At 40.3% G+C, this 23,174-nt stretch overlaps 1 protein-coding gene across 3 annotated transcripts in view; it reads right to left on the bottom strand.

Annotated features, from left to right (window-relative positions):
• Positions 1 to 9,989: 9,989 nt before the first annotated feature.
• The window catches only part of LOC121330810 (cAMP-dependent protein kinase type I-beta regulatory subunit), a 190,071-nt gene continuing 176,886 nt past the window's right edge, over positions 9,990 to 23,174 (bottom strand). For all 3 annotated transcript variants that reach the window (XM_041277619.1, XM_041277620.1, XM_041277621.1), the window contains 2 exons: positions 11,521 to 11,602; positions 9,990 to 11,091 (listed from right to left, as the gene is read on the bottom strand). In XM_041277619.1, the coding sequence (XP_041133553.1) occupies positions 10,919 to 11,091; positions 11,521 to 11,602 (255 nt within the window). In that variant the 3' untranslated portion in view covers positions 9,990 to 10,918. The remainder of the gene's footprint in view (positions 11,092 to 11,520; positions 11,603 to 23,174) is intronic.

Raw genomic sequence — 23,174 nt, 5'->3', positions numbered from 1 at the left:
TTAGCGGTTTGTAAATAATTTCTTTCATTTCTTTGAGTACTATTGGGAGGATCTCATTCAGCCCAGGGGATTTGTTTATTGTAAGAGCTTCTAGTCCCTTTAACAGTCCTGCCTCGGTTTTGCTTAAGTTATTTAAAACTGGATAGCAACTGGATGACATGTGGGGTATGTTGTCCGTATCCTCCTTTGTAAAAACTTGTGAAAATTAATCATTTAATATATTTGCTATTTTTTTTCTTCATCTATGATTTTGCCATTTGCATCTGTTAGACATTTAACCGCCTCTTTGAATGTTCTCTTGCTGTTGTAATATTGGAAAAACATTTTGGAATTGGTTTTAGCTCCCTTAGCAATGTTAATTTCTATATCTCTCTTGACCTTTCTAACTTTTTTTTTGACTTGCGTTTGCAGTTCCGTGTACTCTTTCTGTGTACTTTCTTTTTGGTCCCTTTTTAATGCTCTGTAAAGTGCCTTTTTTCGCTGAATATATATTTTTTAATTGATCTATTAAACCATTTTGGCAATTTAGTTTTACATTTAGATTTGTCTACTTTAGGGATGTAATTGTTTTGTGCCTCTAGTGCTACATTTTTTAAGAACAGACATCCTTTTTCTATGGATGTTTTCTCTATTTTACTCCAATCTACTTCTGTTAGTCTCTGTTTCATACCTTCATAGTTTGCTTTTCTAAAATTGTAAACCTTAGCTTTAGTCTTTACTCTTGGGTTTTAAAAAGCACTTCAGATGAGACCATGTTGTGGTCTGAGTTTGCTAGTGGTTCTCTGACCTCTGTTTTAGTTATTCTGTCTTCGTTATTTGAAAAGACTAAATCAAGGCATGCCTCCCCTCTAGTCGGTGCCTTGACAAATTGTGTTAGGAAGCAGTCATTTGTCATTTCCAACATTTCAATTTCATCCATCGTGCTCCCCACCGGGTTTTCCCATTTTATATGGGGGAAGTTGAAATCCCCCATTAGTATGGCTTCTCCTTTGCTACACGCGTTTCTAATGTCATTGTATAACAGATTATTTTGCTCACCATCTGAATCTGGCGGTCTATAGCATGCTCCTATTATTGTGCCCTTTGAATTTTTGTCCGTTATTCTGACCCATATTGATTCGGTTTTATTTTCTTTGTCCAGGTTTAACCCCTGGGCTTCAAGACTGTTTCTTATGTATAGCGCTACCTCTCCTCCTCTTCTGTTACGTGAATTTGGATCTGATCCAATTTTTTGTTCTTGTTTGTGCAGCTGGCCCCTGAAGCAGCGAGTAGTCCAGTATATTATTTAGCGGACGGTTCGGTACTGTACATACTCAAAGATGAAACCAGTCTATAGCGCATTTATTTTAGAAGAAGCCAACTCTAGGTAAGAATGTTTAGTGATTGTATTTCTTCTTACATTAATATTGTTTTTCTGCTGACAGTCCTGTGTGATGTTTAGCTGCGATACGTTTTGATAAATCAATGTTTTGTGGCAACGCCTTCCCTCGCCGATATAACGATTCATAGCTGTTAGGTTTTAGTACTTTTCATGCATTGTATTTGATACTATGGGCTAGAAGAATTTGAGGTAATTGTATCCATAAATTCACTGTTTGGTGACAGCAGTTTTTAAAAATATATATTTTCCAAATGTTTTCTTTAGAGAAAAAAAAATCCAAGGAAGTACTGTTTTTAATACTGATGTGTTGTAGAAAATGTATAACCGAGCAGCTGAGTTTGCTTTATTTTTATTGGTTTCATTCGTTTGACGCTGATTCCGTGATTTCTTACTATTCACTGTCAGCTTTATAAGACACTAAGAGAAAAAAATGTAGACAGCAATAAAAAAAAAGTCAGAAATTCTCCATTAAAAAACAATCAAAATCTGCGTTACTCCTCAATGTAAATAAATGGCTAAAATGATAACATACACAAACGGTACTATTGAATATCAGTTAACACAGGAAATATTTATTGGTACACTTAAATTGTAAGGAAATTACAAGCTCATCAAAGTGTCAATAATCAGTAATATAAACAAACATACCATTTTACTTTAAACATTACAAATATGGCTGTGTCATAGGAGGATTGGCAAACTGTACTTAAAGTAAAGCCTTCTAAATCAGTGTTTAATCATACAGTCCCAGCAGTCCTATCAGTCTAAGCACTAGTATTGGCAATCTTACCAGTCCCTACAGTGTCAGCACCAACACCAGTCTTACCAATCCAGCAGTGTCAGCACCAACACCAGTCTTACCAGTGCCAGCACCTATCTTACCAGTCCAGCAGTCAGCACCAGTCTTACCAGTCCCAGCAGTGTCAGCACCAGTCTTACCAGTCCAGCAGTGTCAGCACTAACACCAGTGTTACCAGTCCAGCAGTGTCAGCACCAACACCAGTCTTACCAGTCCAGCAGTGTCAGCACCAACACCAGTCTTACCAGTCCAGCAGTGTCAGCACCAACACCAGTCTTACCAGTCCAGCAGTGTCAGCACCAACACCAGTCTTACCAGTCCCAGCAGTGTCAGCACCAGTCTTACCAGTCCAGCAGTGTCAGCACCAGTCTTACCAGTCCAGCAGTGTCAGCACCAATGTGGTCAAGATGGTCCAGGTCTTGTCACAGTGTTGCACATGGTTCCACATCGCGACCAGTCCAGCAATGTCAGGTCAGTCACAGTCGTGGTCAGGTCTTCACCTTAATTTCCCCGCAGTGGTCACACCAGTCCCAGAAGTAGGTGCACCAGTGGCCGCACCAGTGTTACCAGTCCCAGCATCAGTCTTACCAGTCCCAGCAGTGTCAGCATCAGTCTTACCAGTGCAGCTGTAGCATCAGTGTCACCAGTATCAGCATTAACTTATATTTTCCGTGTCCTTTTTAATACAGTATCACATATTTATGCAGTGTAAATAACGTAACTTTGGATTGGTTCTTTTTTGCTGAAAGATTTGTTTTAAAAAATATGGGTCATAAAATTTCAAACATCACTCAAGGTGGGTCACTGGGCAATAGTCTCAAACAAACAGGATATGCAGGGTTTTTGGGGTTTTTTTTAGACAAAAATTAGATGTTTACCTGAGTAAAAATCTATTCCTAGCTACACCCCTGTACTGTGCAATGGTTTTCTATCAATTTATATATATATATATATATAGGTTTAGTATATATATATATATACTATAGTTTTAGTAAAGTTTTACAGACTTAATGTCAAATGACAAATATTTTGCCCAAGGCCAGTATTTGTTAAACTACCAGAAATGGTGTATTTTGGTCTTTGTCATATTAATTAGTGGCTAATGTTTACTAAATGCTTGTACTTAACATGTTTTCTTGAATGATAATAAGTGTAGGGTGCCAATACTATTGTCTGCTACTGTAAATATACTAGTTCACCAGTCTATAGACATATATATACATCATATATCATTCATTTTTCTGTTCAATTTTGGAAAACTAACATTTGCTTTGCGAATAAGTATCTTACACAGTAATCACTTGAGCTCTTTTATCATTCATAAATGAGGGCGCTGAATATCAACTATTAATAAACAAACAACTTGTCTGCAGCGCACCTGGCTATAGTGAGAATAACATGAGACTTTATGGCACGTAGCCCTTTGTGTATCCATGTCTAGCTAATATTAGCTTTTCTTTCTGCTGTCATATTATTGAATAATTGCCAGCATTATGAAGGGGTGAATACAATGATCTTCAAAGGAAGCTGGTCCTAATTGATGGATTGGACACATAGCATAGCACATAACATCTAGCTGAACATAACACAGCAACTGAACTGCTGGAGGCTGCAACGAATAACCCCATCATTACTGCTGGTATTTCCATAGGGCAACTGACTTCCTTATTTACAAAACCAAATACAATAAACTGAGTTCCATAGAACTTCAGATTTTTCTATTTGGACATCATCAGACTAAACATGGTTTACAATGCCTGCAGTGAGTATTCCACCTCTTGGACATTTTCAGTTTTTTTGTGTTACAACCTGAAATCTTGATATATTTAAATGGGATTTTTTTCCCCTTTGATTTACACAACCTATTCAACACTCAACAAGAGGCAATATAATTTTTATTGTGAAACAACAGTTAATGAAAAATAAAACAACTGAAATGTCTTGGTTAGATAAGTATGACCCCCGCTGAGTCAATACTTGGTAGAACCACTTTTGTCAGCAATTATAGCTGTGAGTCTTTTGGGGTAAGTCTCTACCAGGTTTGCACATCTGGATCTTGTAAAATGTGTCCATTCTTCTTGGCAAAATTGTTCAGGCTCTGTTAAATTGGATGGGGATCATTGGTGGACAGCAATCTTCAAGACTTGTCACAGATTCTCAATCGGATTAAAGCCTGGGCTTTGACTGGGCCACTCTAGGACATTCACTTTCCTGTTTTTAAGCCACTCTAATGTCGCTTTGGCTGTGTGCTTGGGGTCATTGTCCTGCTGGAAGGTGAATATCTGTCCTATTCTTAGGTCTTTTGCAAACTGAAGCAGGTTTTCCTCAAGGATTTGCCTGTATTTAGCTCCATCCATTTTGCCCTCTACCCTGACAAGCTTCCCAGTCCTTGCCAGTGAAAAGCATCCCCATAGCATGATGATGCCACCACCATGCTTCACAGTAGGGATGGTGTTACCTGGGTGATATGCTGTGTTGGGTTTGCGGCAGACATAATGCTTTGCATTTAGGCCAAATAGTTAAATTTTTGTTTTATCGGACCAAAGAATCTTTTGCCACATCTTTTCAGAGTCTCGCACATGCCCTTTTGCAAATTCCAAGTGGTATTTTACATGGGCTTTTTTCAGAAATGGCTTTCTTCTTACCACTCTTCCATTCAGGCCAGATTTATGGAGTACCTGATCTATTGTTGACACATGGACATGGAACGCTGTAGGTCTTTCAGAGTTGTCATTGGCCTCTTGGTGGCTACTCTGACCAATGCGTTTCTTACCTGGCTGCTCAGTTTGGGAGGACGGCCTGCTCCAAGCAGATTCTGGGTGGTGCCGTATACCTTCCACTTCTTATTGATCGACTTGACTGTGCTCCAAGGGATATTCAATGCCTTTTAAATCTTTTTATACCCCTTCCCTGATCTGTGCCTTTCCACAACTTTATCCTGGAGTTGTTCTGAAAGCTCCTTGGTCTTCATGGTAGTATATTTGCTTTGAATGCACTACCCAATTGTGGGACCTTACATAGACAGGTGTATTTAATCTGAAATCATGTGAACCACTTTTATTGCACACAGATGGACTCCATTTAACTTACCCCCCCCCCCCCCCCCCCCCATTTTTTTCACACATTGAAAGTGTTGAGTAGGTTGTGTAAATTTGCTTTTGTGTAAATTTACCATGCGTTGCTATACTTTACAATGCTTAGCCATGCTTTCACTGTGCTTCTACTATGGGAAACAAAGATTCCTGAAATGTAGGCCTACAGGTACAACACACAGGATACCATGCTCAGACTTCTCTTGGGAGACCGTTGATGGTTTCAATGCATTTGTAGTTTTTTAAAAATTATTACAAAATTTCAAAGATATGACTAACAGCATTATGACAAATAAATAACTAAAGTTTAAACCAGGAATGGTACACCTTTTAACATATAATTATGCAGCACATTGCAAAGGTACATAACCTAAATTACATTTTCATGTTGACACTGTACTCCAAATTTATTAGTAGAGCCAGTGAGCTTTAAATGACAAACATGCCTGACCTCTTTCCAGAGCCTTTAGGTGTGTGCTGCTGTTCCAGAGCCTTTAGGTATGTGCTGCTATTCCAGAGCCTTTAGGTGTGTGCTGCTATTCCAGAGCCTTTAGGTGTGTGCTGCTGTTCCAGAGCCTTTAGGTGTGTGCTGCTATCCCAGAGCCTTTAGGTGTGTGCTGCTGTTCCAGAGCCTTTAGGTGTGTGCTGCTATTCCAGAGCCTTTAGGTGTGTGCTGCTATTCCAGAGCCTTTAGGTGTGTGCTGCTATTCCAGAGCCTTTAGGTGTGTGCTGCTATTCCAGAGCCTTTAGGTGTGTGCTGCTATTCCAGAGCCTTTAGGTGTGTGCTGCTATTCCAGAGCCTTTAGGTGTGTGCTGCTATTCCAGAGCCTTTAGGTGTGTGCTGCTATTCCACAGCCTTTAGGTGTGTGCTGCTATTCCAGAGCCTTTAGGTGTGTGCTGCTATTCCAGAGCCTTTAGGTGTGTGCTGCTATTCCAGAGCCTTTAGGTGTGTGCTGCTATTCCAGAGCCTTTAGGTGTGTGCTGCTATTCCAGAGCCTTTAGGTGTGTGCTGCTATTCCAGAGCCTTTAGGTGTGTGCTGCTATTCCACAGCCTTTAGGTGTGTGCTGCTATTCCAGAGCCTTTAGGTGTGTGCTGCTATTCCACAGCCTTTAGGTGTGTGCTGCTATTCCACAGCCTTTAGGTGTGTGCTGCTATTCCAGAGCCTTTAGGTGTGTGCTGCTATTCCAGAGCCTTTAGGTGTGTGCTGCTATTCCAGAGCCTTTAGGTGTGTGCTGCTATTCCACAGCCTTTAGGTGTGTGCTGCTATTCCAGAGCCTTTAGGTGTGTGCTGCTATTCCACAGCCTTTAGGTGTGTGCTGCTATTCCACAGCCTTTAGGTGTGTGCTGCTATTCCAGAGCCTTTAGGTGTGTGCTGCTATTCCAGAGCCTTTAGGTGTGTGCTGCTATTCCACAGCCTTTAGGTGTGTGCTGCTATTCCAGAGCCTTTAGGTGTGTGCTGCTATTCCAGAGCCTTTAGGTGTGTGCTGCTATTCCAGAGCCTTTAGGTGTGTGCTGCTGTTCCAGAGCCTTTAGGTGTGTGCTGCTATTCCAGAGCCTTTAGGTGTGTGCTGCTATTCCACAGCCTTTAGGTGTGTGCTGCTATTCCACAGCCTTTAGGTGTGTGCTGCTATTCCACAGCCTTTAGGTGTGTGCTGCTATTCCAGAGCCTTTAGGTATGTGCTGCTATTCCAGAGCCTTTAGGTGTGTGCTGCTATTCCAGAGCCTTTAGGTGTGTGCTGCTGTTCCAGAGCCTTTAGGTGTGTGCTGCTATCCCAGAGCCTTTAGGTGTGTGCTGGTATTCCACAGCCTTTAGGTGTGTGCTGGTATTCCACAGCCTTTAGGTGTGTGCTGCTATTCCACAGCCTTTAGGTGTGTGCTGCTATTCCAGAGCCTTTAGGTGTGTGCTGGTATTCCAGAGCCTTTAGGTGTGTGCTGGTATTCCATAGCCTTTAGGTGTGTGCTAGTATTCCAGAGCTGGGAAATAATGAAGGCTTTACGCTCACAATTGAAACTAGATGCATCCTAATGTTCAGCATGGGTCACCTCTTGCACATACAGACCTTGTGTATTGCTTGTTAATCAATCTGAATTGTGTTTGAAGCTATTGAGAAGCACACTGTAAGCTGTCCTAATTGTGTTTTTTAACAACACACTGGTCTCTTGTATTGCACTGCAACTTAAGAAAGAACATAAGAATATAAGAAAGTTTACAAACGAGAGGAGGCCATTCGGCCCATCTTGCTCGTTTGGTTGTTAGTAGGTTATTGATCCCAGAAACTCATCAAGCAGATTCTTGAAGGATCCCAGGGTGTCAGCTTCAGCAACATTGCTGGGGGGTTGGTTCCAGACCCTCACGATTCTCTGTGTAAATGTCATTTCCTTTGCTGCTGCAACAGTGTTTGCCACTCCTCCTATTTTCGTGTCATCTGCAAATTTAACAAGTTTGCTTACTACACCAGAATCTAAATCATTAATATAGATTAGGAATAGCAGAGGACCTAATACTGATCCCTGTGGTACTCCACTGGTTACTACAGGGAGTACTATTGGGAGGATCTCGTCCGGCCCAGGGGATTTGTTTATTTTAAGAGCTCCTAGTCCCTTTAACACTTCTGCCTCAGTTATGCTAAATTTATTTAAAACTGAATAGGAACAGGTTGACATGTGGGGCATGTTGTTTGTATCCTCCTTTGTAAAAACTTGTGAAAAGTGTTATATTAGGTGTACTGTCACTGATTCCAATCTATGCTAAATACATTTAAAATACCTTTCATCATAAAATGATACTGACTACAAAACGTTTTTAATTTTAGTAAAAAGGTGTATGATCTTATTGTCAAGAACAAGGTCACTAAAGAATTGTTACATTTTGTATGAAATAGTTATAGAAGTCATCTTTTTTAAATTCTTGACAACAAACGATATGATATAGAAATACATTTTAAAGTAAATAATGAAATTCATTTTTTTTTTTTTACCTCAAAACATCTTTGCAGAAATTGGAACTAGAATAGAAGGCACTTTAAAATTGACCTATTTTATCCATTCTTATATAGAAACTGGATTGTTTTAAAATGTTTTCTACCACTCCTGAGGCTAAATCATGTCAGGAAAATTCACTGGATGTTTTTTTTCTTTTCATTATGACAGACTGCACTGCCAGTACATTCTAATGCTAAACATCATAAACAAGACCAACTTTCCCAAGGCCATCCATAAACAAGATCAGCTGTCCCAAGGCCATCCATGAACAAGATCAGCTGTCCCAAGGCCATCCATAAACAAGATCTAGTCCAGTGGTGCAGTGTGGGGCACGGAGAGTCAGTAAAGAGAAGCAAGTTATGAAAGGGGCAGTTCTGTAAAAATAAACTTTTTTTATTTAAAAAACAATATAATATTAAAAAAAATACATAAATGACAGCTAATTAGTCCAAGTTCTTACCTTTCAAATGAGCCGTTGACGATCACTCTAGAACTTGCAGAACCGGAATAATTCTGTTTGAAGTGGAGTGTCAGTGAAGCTGCAGTGAACAGAGCCGAAATGGCGATTTCCATGTATGGGGAGCCAAGTGTAAAAATAACATTAATATTTTAACAGGCATTTTTTTCCTGGATTTAATGTAAATTGTGTATTTTTTCCTAGATTTAACCAAAAAAAGGTAAACAAGATCTACTCGCCCCAGAACTTATTCTTTATGTCTACAAATAGAACAGTTCCTTATAAAAAATGATAAGACATGTTTATTCTATCTAGGTACAGGTGGTAAAGTTTAAACCAAGATAAATGCAGAGAGTAGAGTTAAGCTGCATCTACACTGGATGTGAGCGAAGTCGCAGAATGTCAATCCACACCAGACATGACTTGGAAACGATCCAAAAGACTGGAAATAAATACATGACCCTGCCTGTGCATTCCTATTGGACATACTAATGATGGGCTGTCCATTTACAAACAGGTCTAATTTTGATAAAAGGTTACCACCCTGACTGCCAGCAACTCCACTGTAAAATAAAGGTTGGACTCTTAGTAGTAATTGTACAGTTGTATTGTAGTATTTTTTTTTTCTTTGTGGTAACAGTAGTAGTAGTAATACATTCATATATACAGCTTACTGAAATCTCAATTGTTTCTGTACAAACTCCTTCTTTGATCCTTTTTGTTTAACTTTAAGTATTTTAAAGTGCATTATTATTATTATTATTAATTATTATTATTATTATTATTATTATTATTATTATTATTATCTGTAATTTTATTTACAATAATACGCAGATCACCACTTACCTTGATTTATTATTTACTTTTATTTCCTTTTTCCTTTTAAAACAGTCCGATGTACTTGACAGAAAATGCTTTATAAATATGGCTCAAAATTTTCAAAACTACATATGAGCTTGGTATTGTTGAGGTGTGTCACATAGAATAAAAAAATACTGAATAGTAGGACCTCGATAATATTTGTTTGTTTGGTGAATGTCCACAAAATTTCGCTTTATGCGTATTGTGACCAAGCTGGCCATACCTCTGGGTTCGTGCCCCTTTAAAAACTTGACCCAGAGATACAAACTTTGCTCTTTAGAGCTTCGTCGCTCGTGTTGCTCGCTGCTGGCGTGGATAATTCCATTTGACCGCAGTGTCCAGTGTGGATGCAGCTTTAGGAAAAGAGTACCACTGCCAAAGCTTTTCCCATGAACCACCAAGACAAAAAGTGAAAATCTGTTGGTATATTTTTATTTGCTTTGGGGGGGTGGTAATGAATGATAGAGATATGCAATATGAAACAGTGAATAAAAAGTAATTGTGCAGTTCCTGAAATGATAGTACTCTTGTTTTAAATATTTTACAATCCTATACTGTAGTAGCTCTAAACAGCTAACTTTTTTTTTTTTCTTTAAAAAACTATTTTTGTCAGGGAATATGCCATTAAAATTGTGGAAAATGAAAAATGCCACCAGCGTAGTTTTAGTGCAAATGTTTTGGTTACTATAATGTGCTCTTGAGAATGCATGTTTTCATGTTCATAACAGAGTTCCAATCCTAACATCCTTACCTCAGTTTATCACTTTGGGATCTAGTGATGAATCTTATAGTTACTGCAGCTTTTACAAATGACAACGTCTAACTCCAAACAAAGTCAATGCAGGTTTAAATATATGAATGCACAGGATCCCAATGTTCGAACTTCACTTGAGAGACCTTTAATTGCTTGAATGAATTGGTAATTGATCCTTTTTTTTTAAATGCATTAAATGCAAACTATCCCTACAAACCAACTGGAATTACAAATACCAAAAGATACAACCACATTATCAGTACTATGATAAATTAATAAATAAAAAGAACAGTAGTTTAAAATGGGACTGGTAACACTGTGACCTAGAATTATGCAACCGCTGAACATTTAATAACAAGACAAGCACTAATAAACTGTAACCTGTCACCGAACCAAAAACTACAACTGTTTGTACGGACATTTTATTTTATTCTTTATGTGCAAACTGTTTTTATGGAACTTTTGTTTGCTTAAATACGTACATAGTGAATAGCACATACAATGCACAAATCGTTTTCAGAAAGCTACGCAACAGCACATATCAAATGTAAGTGCACAAGATAAGAAAAAGGCAGCAAATCATAATTGGTTTTAAACGGTAAGTGAAATAAAGCTGTTGTATCTCTGAATGTTTCTCTTGAGGATTTCAGAGCAGGGCCCCAGCACACGTTCAAAGCGGGGCCGATCCAGCTTCACACATTTCAGAGGCCCACGAGCCACTACTGTGGCAGCTCTTGGTCGGTTCAGCAGCAGAGCTATTTCACCTAAGAAGAAAAAATAGAAAATACCTCAATCTCAAATAGAAGATACCTCAAAATACCTGGATCCTCAATTTAGAATGCCCAGTTATGCTTCCTCACACTGCAATTCCCCACAACAGCTCAACTGAAGGTCAGTGGGTGTCCTCTCTACCATCAACCCAATTGCCTCTTTACACCCAGGAGCTGCAAAGTGAGCTACCAGCCTCTTGAGAACACCAAGAGAAACAGTCCCTGACGGTTTTGGTTCTCTAACCCAGTGGGAGCACCAGATCCTCACCCCTGACTCACCCTGCACACCACGCGGCCGTGCCTTTACCAGGGGAGCCACCCGATTCCAAACTTTTTTGCATTAACTTAACTCTCAATTCAGGAGTTTAAGAGTTAGAATTAAATGCTTTAGCAGTAACACATCATATTGAAACATCAACTGACCAAAGTAGTCTGATGGACCAAGTCTTCCAACTTCCACATATTCTTCATTATCAGATCTGCGCTGCAGAACAGAAGCGGTGCCCTAAAGAAAGAGAAAAGAAATTGTAATAAGACATGAGTATTTCTTTATATACTGAGTGTAAGTTCATAACAGGGTGTACAAGCCTGGTTAATAACCTAGAAGAATCAATTAACCACATGCAGTTTCTGAATTGAAACAATGCGATTTCATTTGGCAATGTATCATTTCCATGTTGAGTTTGAAGTCCAGTATTCTGATAGTTAAGACAAATAAAAATGTCTGCATTTTATAGTTTATTTTCATTATGAATCTGTGCACTGGTAAGAATAAAGAATACATTTTAGTGTGAAAGAGATAAAATAATCTCTCTCTCTCCGTCTATTCCAAATGCTTCTTGCGACGTTCCTGTGCTAACTGTAAAATATATTTTCTCCTTTATAAATTATTCTCTGTGCATTCTTTGTAAAGTACCCAGGAGTTGATGGCTGCTAGATCCAATACATTGTAAAACACCTGAACAGACGACCGTCGGGAACCAGCTTTCACAGAATACTTCAGTGCCATCTATCCAAAACATCAACTCTGTATTTATTTTAACTAGTCCCGATACTAACTGACTGACCAAAGCAGGGCAGCCAGCCTTCAAAAGGCTGATTGAAAACAACAGACTGTCAGTCATTCACTCAGGCAGAGAGTAGAGACTAATCTGATTACAGCTAAATACAAGGCGAACTGGTAAATAAAAATAATAAAACAGAATACAGTTCTGTATAATCAAATTGTTTTCTGTGTGGTCGTCAATGTGACTGCTCCCGGGGCTTTTAGGTATAATGTAATATGTCTCCTTTATTTCTGCACTCCCGCGTTTCATGCTTTGTGAAAATATTTAATACAAACGGACAGAAAGGTACATGAACGCCCAGCCCCATATGTGTTACACGATTGGAGAAAATTACATTTTACCCAAAAATCACCAAAATGACTGCCACAGGGCTTCTAGTGTTAAAAATACAAAAAGTTTAATTGCTTCACAAAACACATCCCAAAGTGTTATGTGCATTTATGTGTTTTTAAATACTTTTCTGCACCCATTTTTCTCCAAAAAGGAAAAAAAAAAAAAACAACAATAATAACTTATTCAAGAAAGGATGATATTTTATCTATCTACCGGAATCAGCATTACTCCTTGCTGGTATTATACATTTTCTTTACATTTTGGTACAATTCAAGCAAATAAAGTGCAAAACATTAAACCTGTTTATTATAAATATTATTGTTTTACAAACCAACTACATAAATGACTATAGTATACAGTACTTGTACAAGGTAAGTTTTGCAGGCACCGGTAAAAGAAGTTGTACTAGATTTGTCATTTTTCTAATTCATGTGTTAAAAATGTCCCTGGTCTTCTTAAATCTTTACGGACATATAAAAGTGGCTCCTGTGCCACTGTATTACAATTTGTTTAACTGGGATTATTTCACAATCATGACTTAAATTGAACCTGCTTCAGTATATTGCAGTTTGTTTAGCTGGGATTACTTCACAGTCAGATTTAAATGAGTGGCATTTTAATTACGTGCCCTTGGGCTGGTATCTAATTGTCAGCTTCTGTGGAAAAACAATGGAGTGGAGCTGAGTCCAGAGCCAGGGCTGCAAACCCAGTGGTATTTGTGCCAGGCACTGTGGACCGCAACCAATAGCAGCTCAGCTTTCAAGCACTGTGGACCGCTGCCAATAGCATCTCAGCTTTCAAACACTGTGGACCGCTGCCAATAGCATCTCAGCTTTCAAACACTGTGGACCACTGCCAATAGCAGATTAGCTTTCAAGCACTGTGGACCACCGCCAATAGCAGCACAGATTTCCTCTTCTCAGACATGCCAAGAAGGTACAGGCCAGGAAAAGTCCCAGAAAAGTTACGCTTTCAAGATTCTATTCACGGTAAGTATAAAGCTAACACTTCCCATTCCCCAGCTGACTTACAGGACCATATTCTGAAGTGGATTTTATTAAAAAGAAATAACTCATTTTTACTGTTTAAAATTAGCAAGTAACCACTGCGAACAATACTTGGCTGTGAACGACCCCTTCCTGAATGCAAGATGTTCCTCACTGGTTTTATACCTTTACAACAGTTCAGCTCAGGAAAATCAGTCTTTCTGCTTTGAAACAGGGCCCATTGTATTCATTGCATGATTGTAAATGAACATGGTTTCTCAGATAAGGAGCAGCTGGAAGTAATGCTGTTTAGAAGCAGATTTTTACAGAAACATTCCTGCGTTTTCAAAAGCTATAGGTCAGTATTTAACAATTTTCAACAAAATCTGTCTCACAAAAGCATGTGAAAATACTAATTTACACCAAGAAAATCCAGAACTTTCCATCCAGTAGTGTAACACTGAGTTGTCTTTTAAGCATACTGAACTGAAGTACTGATACAGGTTAACTTAACCAACTTAACTTTACTTGGTTTGCATTCACAAAGAATACAAGCAAGCAACTATTCAGCCATCCCTGAGTTTTAACCCTAGATTTACCTAGAAAACTACACATTTTCAAAGTGAGTGCCATATTTCCCCAAATGCTATGATGACAGTGAGTGAGACAGAATTTGAGGAGACAATGAGAAAGTGTGGATGGAGAAGTAAGAAAAGGCACAGACACAGCATAGGGAAAAAGAAGAGACCAAGAATACTGTCTCTCCCAATCCACACTTCAAACAAACAAAAATTCTAACAGAAGGTTTAATCTCAGCTAATGCAGTGGTCAGCCAAAGTGTGCAAACTGTTTAAATTTACATTACCTGTTTAATTTACTGGGGGAGGGGAGTTACCACGGGATTAAGGTGGTAAGCTTTGCATTCAATTATGTTTACAAGTGTCAAAGGTAGTAAAACAATCTGTAATTAATAATTAACTATCCCTATAAATTAAGTTCTGCATTTTAATAACACTAAACCACTTACACAGCACTTGAATCATAAACACTTCTAAATCAGAAGGCAGGTGTGGCCTGCAGAAATGTTGGAATTCGAGATAACGCTTTGCAGGCTTTGGCGCACGGTCCAAGGTTTATGTGAGAGTGCCAATCCTGCACATGGATTTGAACGGACTCTTGTACATATGGAAATTGTTTTTCTGCTGGAAGATAAACCAGACTAAATACAACAGGAGCTTCAGTGTCAGAATGTCTTCTTCGAGGGAACATCAATCCTGCTAATTAACAATGAATCACGTTATATTCTCAGGAGGTTCCTTGTGATAGCGATGTATGCCCAGGGTGGTGCCACTGCTAATCTAGAAATGTTTTGCTTCCTCATTCTATTATACTGTCAAAGTGCAGAGAGGCCAGCTTATAGGTTGCATGCCAAACTGTAAGAATTTAGAACAGGAAATAACTACTACACAAATACCACTGTATAAAACAACAACACAGTGTAGGACTGATCTGCTTGCAGATATGAATATTTTACAATCAAGTAGCATTTGAAGACCATTGAAAAAGATATCTAGTCGAAACATTTGTCATTGAATTTATGATGTTTCTTTTAGTATTTTTAAATCTAGCACCGTTGAATGTTTAATAGTTATGGATGACTATGACTAATTTGTTGCATAAATGTTTTGGCTACTTTTTACTAGTGCTGGAAAAATATTGGAATATTCGAAACACTACTTGAAATGTATTCTGTACAATGACTATATTCGTATTCGTTCATAACAGAACTTTTCAAGGACAGAATCACAAGAATAGCAAAGATAGACAAATGATAAATTAGGTCTAAAATAAACACACATTCTGCTGTACTGGTGGTAAGATTTTTTTTACTATTAGGTTTACATTTAGAAATAATATTTATGGAAAAAGCCTGCACTAACGTATTACAATTATTATATACAAATCAGACCGCTAACAGCGAGCAGACCAGGTCACCAGCACGGTGTAATAGACCACACAGATCTCAAGTCAGTTTGTTTTAAACCCTCTTTCAAACTGTAAAAGCCTAAACACCTATTGCACCGATGGTTTGCAAATATTGGATTTCAAGGATGTGTGTACTGGTTACACTATGCAATCCACAAAGAGGTTGTCAGAATTAGGAAGCAATTAGGCTTTTAAAATCCCTTCCTAATGGGCAGCCACGGCCTTCACAGATTCCTTCAGACTTTCAATAGGTTAACGTTTTTATATAAAGTGTATTTCAATATATTTTTATATAAACTGTATTTCAATGTGTTTTTATATAAAGTGTATTTATTCATAGTTATTATTTTGTAATTTTCTTGCTGATTTAATGGCATCACAGTCATACCACCAAAGCATAAAGGGTGTGCAGATCTAGTCAAAACTCCATGTTCTTTAAACTGTTTCCAGTTAAACGATTTTCTGGGCAGTTTCTTTAAAAGATGGTGTTCATCATTCTGTATGCGCCGCACAGTAATATTTTTTATAATCTTGCTTTTTTTCAAATAGGTACATGTAATGATAGTTGATGACACTCTCAGCTCAGAGCTGACCTTGATTGAGCTCTGAATTTTGAGGGATAGTGCTGTAGCCATTACTATATGGGTGAGTGTACCAAAGCCATCGCAAGGGAAACATTGCAGAATGACTGCAATGCTACAAGGCTAAGCTGAGAGGCTGTCTTGTTCGTTATCATATGGAACCCCAGAAACAAGCAGCTAGGGTGAAAAAATAAAGGGAAAAACTCACCTCTATGTTTGTGCTGTAAGAGTCGACTAGGAAGCCGCCCTTAACACTCTAGTTCCAAAAACATGGTTATGAGGATCCACGACATTCAGCCTGCAGAACCCAGTAAAGGTATAGGGAGTAGCCCACACTGCTGCAATACAAATGTCTCTGACAGATGCACCCTGGAATAAAGCCCACGAAGTTGCCATGTCTTTGGTGGAATGGGCAGTGAGCTTTTTTAGAGGGGGCAAGTTGGCCAGCTCAAGTTGGTCTGCTATCTACTTGGACAGGCGCTGCTTAGACAGGGCTTGACCATGGGACTTTGCCCCATAGCAGTCAAAAATGAGTTTGGACTGCCTCCAGTCATCCTGTCAATGTAGTATGCCAGGGCCCCACACTGGGCAGAGCGTATGGAGCGGCCGCTCTCTGTCAGACTGGAAAGGAGGTGGATGGAAAGCCTCCAATTCCACAGACTGGTTGACATGGAATGTCGGGATTGTCTTTGGGAAAATAGCAGGATTGGTATGAAGCGTAACCTTTGTCCTGACCTCTGTAAATTATTAAGCAGGCTTTCGCTATCGAGAATGCCTGTATCTCATTTATCCACTTTGCAGAGGTGATAGCGAGCAAGAAAGCCGCTTTAAGCAATAGAAATTTCAGCTCAGCTGAGTGCGTGGGCTCAAATGGAGGCTTCATGACTGCATTAAGCACCACGTTTAGCCGCCAGCATGGAACAGTGTCCTTCATAGGCGAATAAAGCTGCTGAGCCACATTCAAAAATTGTCCAGCCTGGAAGTGAGCTCCTGGGGAGAACGAGTCAATTTTGACATGACAAGCCGAAGACACCACATGTCTGAAAAACACTCCACTTCTACCCGTACTGGAAATGCGTGGACGATACTCTAGCATTCTGCAGGGTGTCAATGACCCTATTAGAAAGCTGAAGACAGCGCAAATGCAGCCGTTCAAGAGCCAGATCCAGAGCTGCAAGCTCAATGGTTCGGGATTCCATAAGGTCCCCCGTGCCTGACTGAGCAGGTCGCGGCGCTTCAGAAGTCTTCGTGGCTGGTCACTCAGGAGCTGCATCAGGGTTGAGAACCAGAGTCTACTGGGCCAATAAGGGGCTACTAGGAGCACCATGGCCTGGTCATACCTGCTGCTGCCATCAGGCCCAGAAGTTTCTGGAACGTCACTACCTTTAGCGTTCTGCTGAGCTGAAAGGGCTCTAAGCAGGCTGCACCCTGCTGTCCGACAGAGTAGACAGCATGATCCTGGCGTCCAAGCTCACTCCTAAATAGGAGGCTGTCTGGGAAGGGGTGAGCTCGCTCTTCGCGTGATTCACCATAAGGCCTAACCATTGAAGGTGGCCAGTGTTAAGTTCCATGTGGGTCTCTGCCTGTGCTGGAGACTGGGCACAAATGAGCCAGTTGTCCAGATGATTGAGCATTCTGATGCCTTTTAAGTCTCAATGGGGCCAAGAAAGCTTCCACGCACTTGCTAGGGAGAGGCCAAATGCAAGATACGGAACTCGTACGCTGTACCCTGAAAAGTGAACCACAGGTACTTCCTGTGCACTGGTCTTATGGTGATAAGGAAACAGATGTCTTTGAGACGACCAGTCATCTAGCCTGACTGGCTGCAACAGCTGGTGCATTGTCAACATTTTGAACCTCCTTTGGCTTAGATACAGGTTGGCTTGTCTGAGGTTGAGGATCAGTCCACTATCCCTCTTGGCACTAGGAAGTCCTTGGAGTAGAACTGCTCCTCCCACTGGAGGTGGTCTATTATGTGAATAGTTTGTTTTTTGCATCACAGCTGCTACCTCCTGAGACACCACATTGGCGTTTTGCGGGTCCATGACTGATGTTGTAGTCACACCCTGAAAAGAAGGACTATGCTTGAACTGCAGCGACTTAACCGGTTTGAACGGTAGTAAGCATGAAGAGGTCCATGACACCAATACTCCAGATGGGCCTGGGCCTGTGGCAGCAAAGTTTAAGTGCTGCTGCTCAGCCTGTGGCTTGGCCTGTGGCCTCCACGCAGGGTAGCGGTGCCTAGAGAGACAGTTTGCCGCTGGTTTAAACACTGGCTCCTTCGTGGACTCCCGCCTGCGGTGAGAGTGCTGCAGCATCTCGTCCACCGCAGCACCAAATGTATGCCCTGGTGTAATCAGGGTGTCTAACAGCGGTGCTTTGTCTCCGTCAGGCATGCGTGCCTGGGAAAGCCATAGCTTCCTACATGCATCTAACAGTGCAGTCAGGTTCCTACCTACAGCCTGTCCGTTGAGCTTGGACATAAGGAGCAAGCTCTTGTTAATCAGGCGCAGCTCATCCAACTATTGTGGTGAGGACCTGTGGTTCACGGAAAGGGACCTCAGCAAACACCACTGGTAGGTTACAGTTGCCTAGCCTTGCAGTGAACGCATTGGCTGAAAAGGCTTGCTTAAGGATCATCTTAGAGACTCGGCACTGCTTGTTAGGACAACTATCCTTGGACAGGAGAGCGAAATTAGGCGTCTGGACCAAGGCAGCAATAAAAGCTTCAACCGGCGGAAATTGGACCAGGCCCAGCTTCCTCATCATGCACCATATATAGGGCGTCCATTGACTGGGAAAGGAGCTGTTGCTGGATGATCCAAGGAAAACTGGATTTAAAAAAGAAAATCCAGGTGAACTGTGGGGGACATGGGAGAGGTGGTAGGCTCATCATCAAAAATCGATTGCCTTGTTTTGGCCTCTGTAGGCTAGGGCATTTGTAATATTGCACTGGCCTTCGTGATCAGCGGTAGAAGCTCAGCCAACAGGAACAGCTTCACTGCAGGGGATGTGCTATCAGACTCCACACCCTCAGGCAGGAACTGTTCACCATCCTACTCTGACAGTGTGTCCTCCTGAGGCCAGTCTTCGCTCAGTCTTCCAGAGCTGTCCAGAGCATTTCCATTTGCTCTGAGTGCCTATCGCTTGGAACGGCAACTCTTCTTCTTCCTCGTGGGAGGAGGAGAAGGAAAAGCAGAGGAGGATGAGGAGGACTGTGAGGACAGTTTTCTGCCTGGGCTACTTTCCAGAGTGCGTTATCCAGTCTCCCTTGGCACAGAGCCATGGGGTGAGGACGCAGCCACCTCTAACAGAGGGTGATGGGGAAGAGAGCTTAGCAGGAGTAAGAGATGCAGAGAGGCTCTGTAGAGCTGCAGGTTGAACCTTTCTCAAGCGTGCGCTTGGAGAAAGGTGTGCTAAAATCGCAGAAGCTGTGGTTAGCCAGTGCCTGAGTGGGACCAGTTTGGTACCGGACCAGTAACCTGAGCACCATTTGGTAGCGGGCCGTGTAGGATCAGGTAGAAATCGGGTTGGAACCAGGTTGGTTTGGTGATTTTAGCACAGTGTCAGAACCGGGTTGGTACCGGGACTGTTCCAGTGCGGTGACTATAGCACTGGGTCTGTACCGTTGCGGTAACCTCAGTCCCTGATCGGTACCAGGTCGGGAACAGAGTGGGTCAGTGACCTTGGTATCAGTATAGTACGAGTCCACCGGTTCGCAGTCATCACTGGTGGAAAGGTACAGGGATGCCCACCTGTAAAATCCCCTGGCAAAACTACTCAGTCAGTACCACAAATGAGACTGAGGTAAGCGTGCTTGTTAGAATGGTACTAGCAGCCATGGTAATGGAGATGCTAAAGCTGTCACCCAAACAGTGGAAGAGATTGCAGGCAACCACAACAGAAGCAAGTATCTTGGTTCTGCGTAGTGCTGCTTACCCCAGCAGCTGCTCTTGCTGCATGTATGCTGTAGCATCACGTTGCAGACAGGCCTGCACATAGTCTCTGTAAAAAACAGAAAAACACAAGAGAAACATCTCTCAACAAAACACAATAATATAACAATGACATAAATAATATATAATGTCTCATATTTTAGCTAAACGCCAAAATGAGAACTAAAATAACTCCAGCCGGAGCTATGCAGCCTGGGGGGGAGAGAACAGAGTCAGCCGATTTATGTTTCTGGATCCATGGGAAAGAGCTACCTCGGGGCCCAAGGCCGCAGCGGGACATAACAAGCAACAGGCTATAGTGTGCAATATAAGCGTAATTAGAAAAACAATTACAGCTTTAATTTAACAATGCATAAACTAAGTGTAAAATGCAAAAAAAGTACTTATCTGAACCAGGTCAGTCTTTTCAAGTCAAGACTAAAAACGTACTTTTATAAAATGGCATTCTTATCTTAGTGGGTTTTAATGTAACTTTAAAATTGTACTATGTGTATACTGTTATTTAAATGGTCTGAGTATCCACACCTGTCTACTGATTTATTAATGTATATCATGGCCAATTTCGAAATGTTTCGTGAGCTAGGCACCAACCTTATTGACTTAGCTTCTCATTTCATCTTGTTTCACTTATGAAGCACTGATGCCTTAATGTTACTCAAGAAATGTCTCTCGAGTGAAAATGTTTGAAAATAATGAATTCTGCAGGTGTCCAGGTAAATTTAAGGGGGAAAGCAGCCTGCATGTATTTGTGAATGCAAACTGTGTAAAGCTGGTTAACCTATCAGTTCTTCAGTACATTATGCTAGACAGCCCCTATGTTACACTAAAATTAAATGTATCCATCGAATGTAAAGTTGTCATGATGTATGTGCATCAACATATGAAATTAACTGAATAAGTAAAAGCAAAACATTAGGCAAGTGTATGTTAATAAACTATAATAATAAAGTAACAGACAAACTAATGTTAATAAAACTGAAGCAAATCAACATGGTCAAAAAACTTAAAAAGTGTGTTTTGGGATATCACAATGGCAGAGGCAAAACTGAGGCTGTCACCAGAACGGGAAACACCAAAATGCTATGCGACTTGACTGATTCATGCTTTTTTTCAAGAGCTCAAACAATTTCCAACTTTGTGTAGCAAGAGAAAAAGCGGTGCATTTTGCAGTTTGTTTACATGCCACTTGTGGAAATCAGAATACAAAATAATTCAATGATATGACGCGGTTCTGGAAAGATTTAATAAACCAATCAGTGTCCCTCAAGACACTCTCGCAATTACTTTTTTTTTTTTTTTTACAAAACAGTACTATGTATGCTGTGAACGGATTGTTATCGGTGCCAAGACTACTGTATGTATGTGTATATATATATATATATATATATATATATATATACACACACACACACACACACACACACACTGCCTATAGAAAGTCTTTCAACATTTTCACCTTTTGTTGCCTTATAGCCTAGAATTAAAATGCATTAAAATAGTTTTTCTTCATTTATCTACACATCCTACCCCACAACTTCCAAGTGTAAAAAATATTCTAGAAATTTGTAGAAAATTAATTAAAAATAAAAACTGAAATAGCTTGGTTGGATAAGTGTCCATCCCCTTTGTAATAGCAATCCCAAATGAGCTCAGATGTAACCAATTGCCTTCAGAATAACATACCAAATTAAGTGGTGTTAAATTGTAGTGATTTCTATGATTTCCGGATAAATTCAGCAGTTCCTGTAGGTTCCCTCTGCTGGGTAGTGCATTTCAAAGCAAAGAATTAACCATGAGCACCAAGGTGCTTTCAGAAGAACTCCGACAAAGTTCTTGAAGGGTACAGATCAGGGGATGTGTATAAAAAAATATCAAAGGACTTGAATATCCCTTGGAGTACGGTCAAGACAATTATTAAGAAGCGGACGGTGTATTTCACCACCAAGACCCGGCCTAGATCAGGCTGTCCCTCCAAACTGGATGACCGAGCAAGAATGAGACTGATCAGAGAGGCTACCAAGAGGCCAATGGCAACTTTGCAACAGCTACAGGCTTTTATGGCCAAGACTGGTCAAAGTGTGCATGTGACAACAATATCCCAAGTACTCCACAAATCTGGTCTGTAAGGTAGGATGGCAAAAAGGAAGCCACTACTCAAGAAAACCCACCTTGAATCCTGCAAAAAAACTCTCAGAAAATTCTGTAGCCATGTGGCAAAGAGTTTTGTGGTCTGATGAAACTAAAATTGAACTTTTTGGCCTAAACGGAAAGCGTTGTTTGGCGCAAACCCAACACAGCGCATCACCCAAAGAACACCATCCCTACTGTGAAGTATGGTGGTGTCAGCATCATGTTCTGGGAATGTTTCTTATCGGCAGGGACTGGGGCACTTGTCAGGATAGAAGGGAAAATGAATGGAGCTAAGTACAGAGAAGTCCTTGAGGAAAACTTGCTGCCCTCTGCTGAAAGCTGAAACTGGGACGGAAGTTCACCTTTCAGCATAACAGTGGCCCAAAGCACACAGCCAAAGCTACACTGGAGTGGCTAAGGAACAAAAAGGTAAATGTCCTTGAGTGGCCCGGTCAGAGTCCTGACCTAAATCCAATCAAAAATTTGTGGCATGACTTGAAGATTGCTGTCCATCAACGCTCACCAAGGAACTTGACAGAGCTTGAACATTTTTGTAAAGAAGAATGACCAAAGTTGGTAGAGAACGATCCCAACAGACTCATAGCTGTAACTGCTGCCAAAGGTGCTTCCAGCAAGTATTAACTCAGGGGGTGGAGACTTATCCAATTATGATCTTTCAGTTTTGTATTTTTAATATATAATTTTTTTTCTCACTAAAATTGTTTTTCCCCTTAAAAGTGTGGAGTATGGTGTGAAAAGAAGTGGTAAAAAAAAAATCCTCATTTAAATTCATGAAACTCTGAGGCACTGACACAACAAAATGTGAAAAAAGTTTAAGGGGGTGTAGACTTTCTATAGGCATATATATATATATATATATATATATATATATATATATATATATATATATATATATATATATATATATATATACACAGTGCCATGAAAATGTATTTGCCTCCTGTCTGATTTTCTGCATTTTTGCACATGTTACATATTGAATTTAGTCAGATCTTTTTGTGGGTTTGTGACCAGAAT

This window comes from Polyodon spathula, chromosome 18, assembly GCF_017654505.1.
Source record: "Polyodon spathula isolate WHYD16114869_AA chromosome 18, ASM1765450v1, whole genome shotgun sequence".
In the NCBI taxonomy this organism is placed as follows: Eukaryota; Metazoa; Chordata; class Actinopteri; order Acipenseriformes; family Polyodontidae; genus Polyodon; species Polyodon spathula.
Note: the sequence above shows the minus strand (reverse complement) of the source record. Positions and strands in the feature narration are given on the sequence as shown.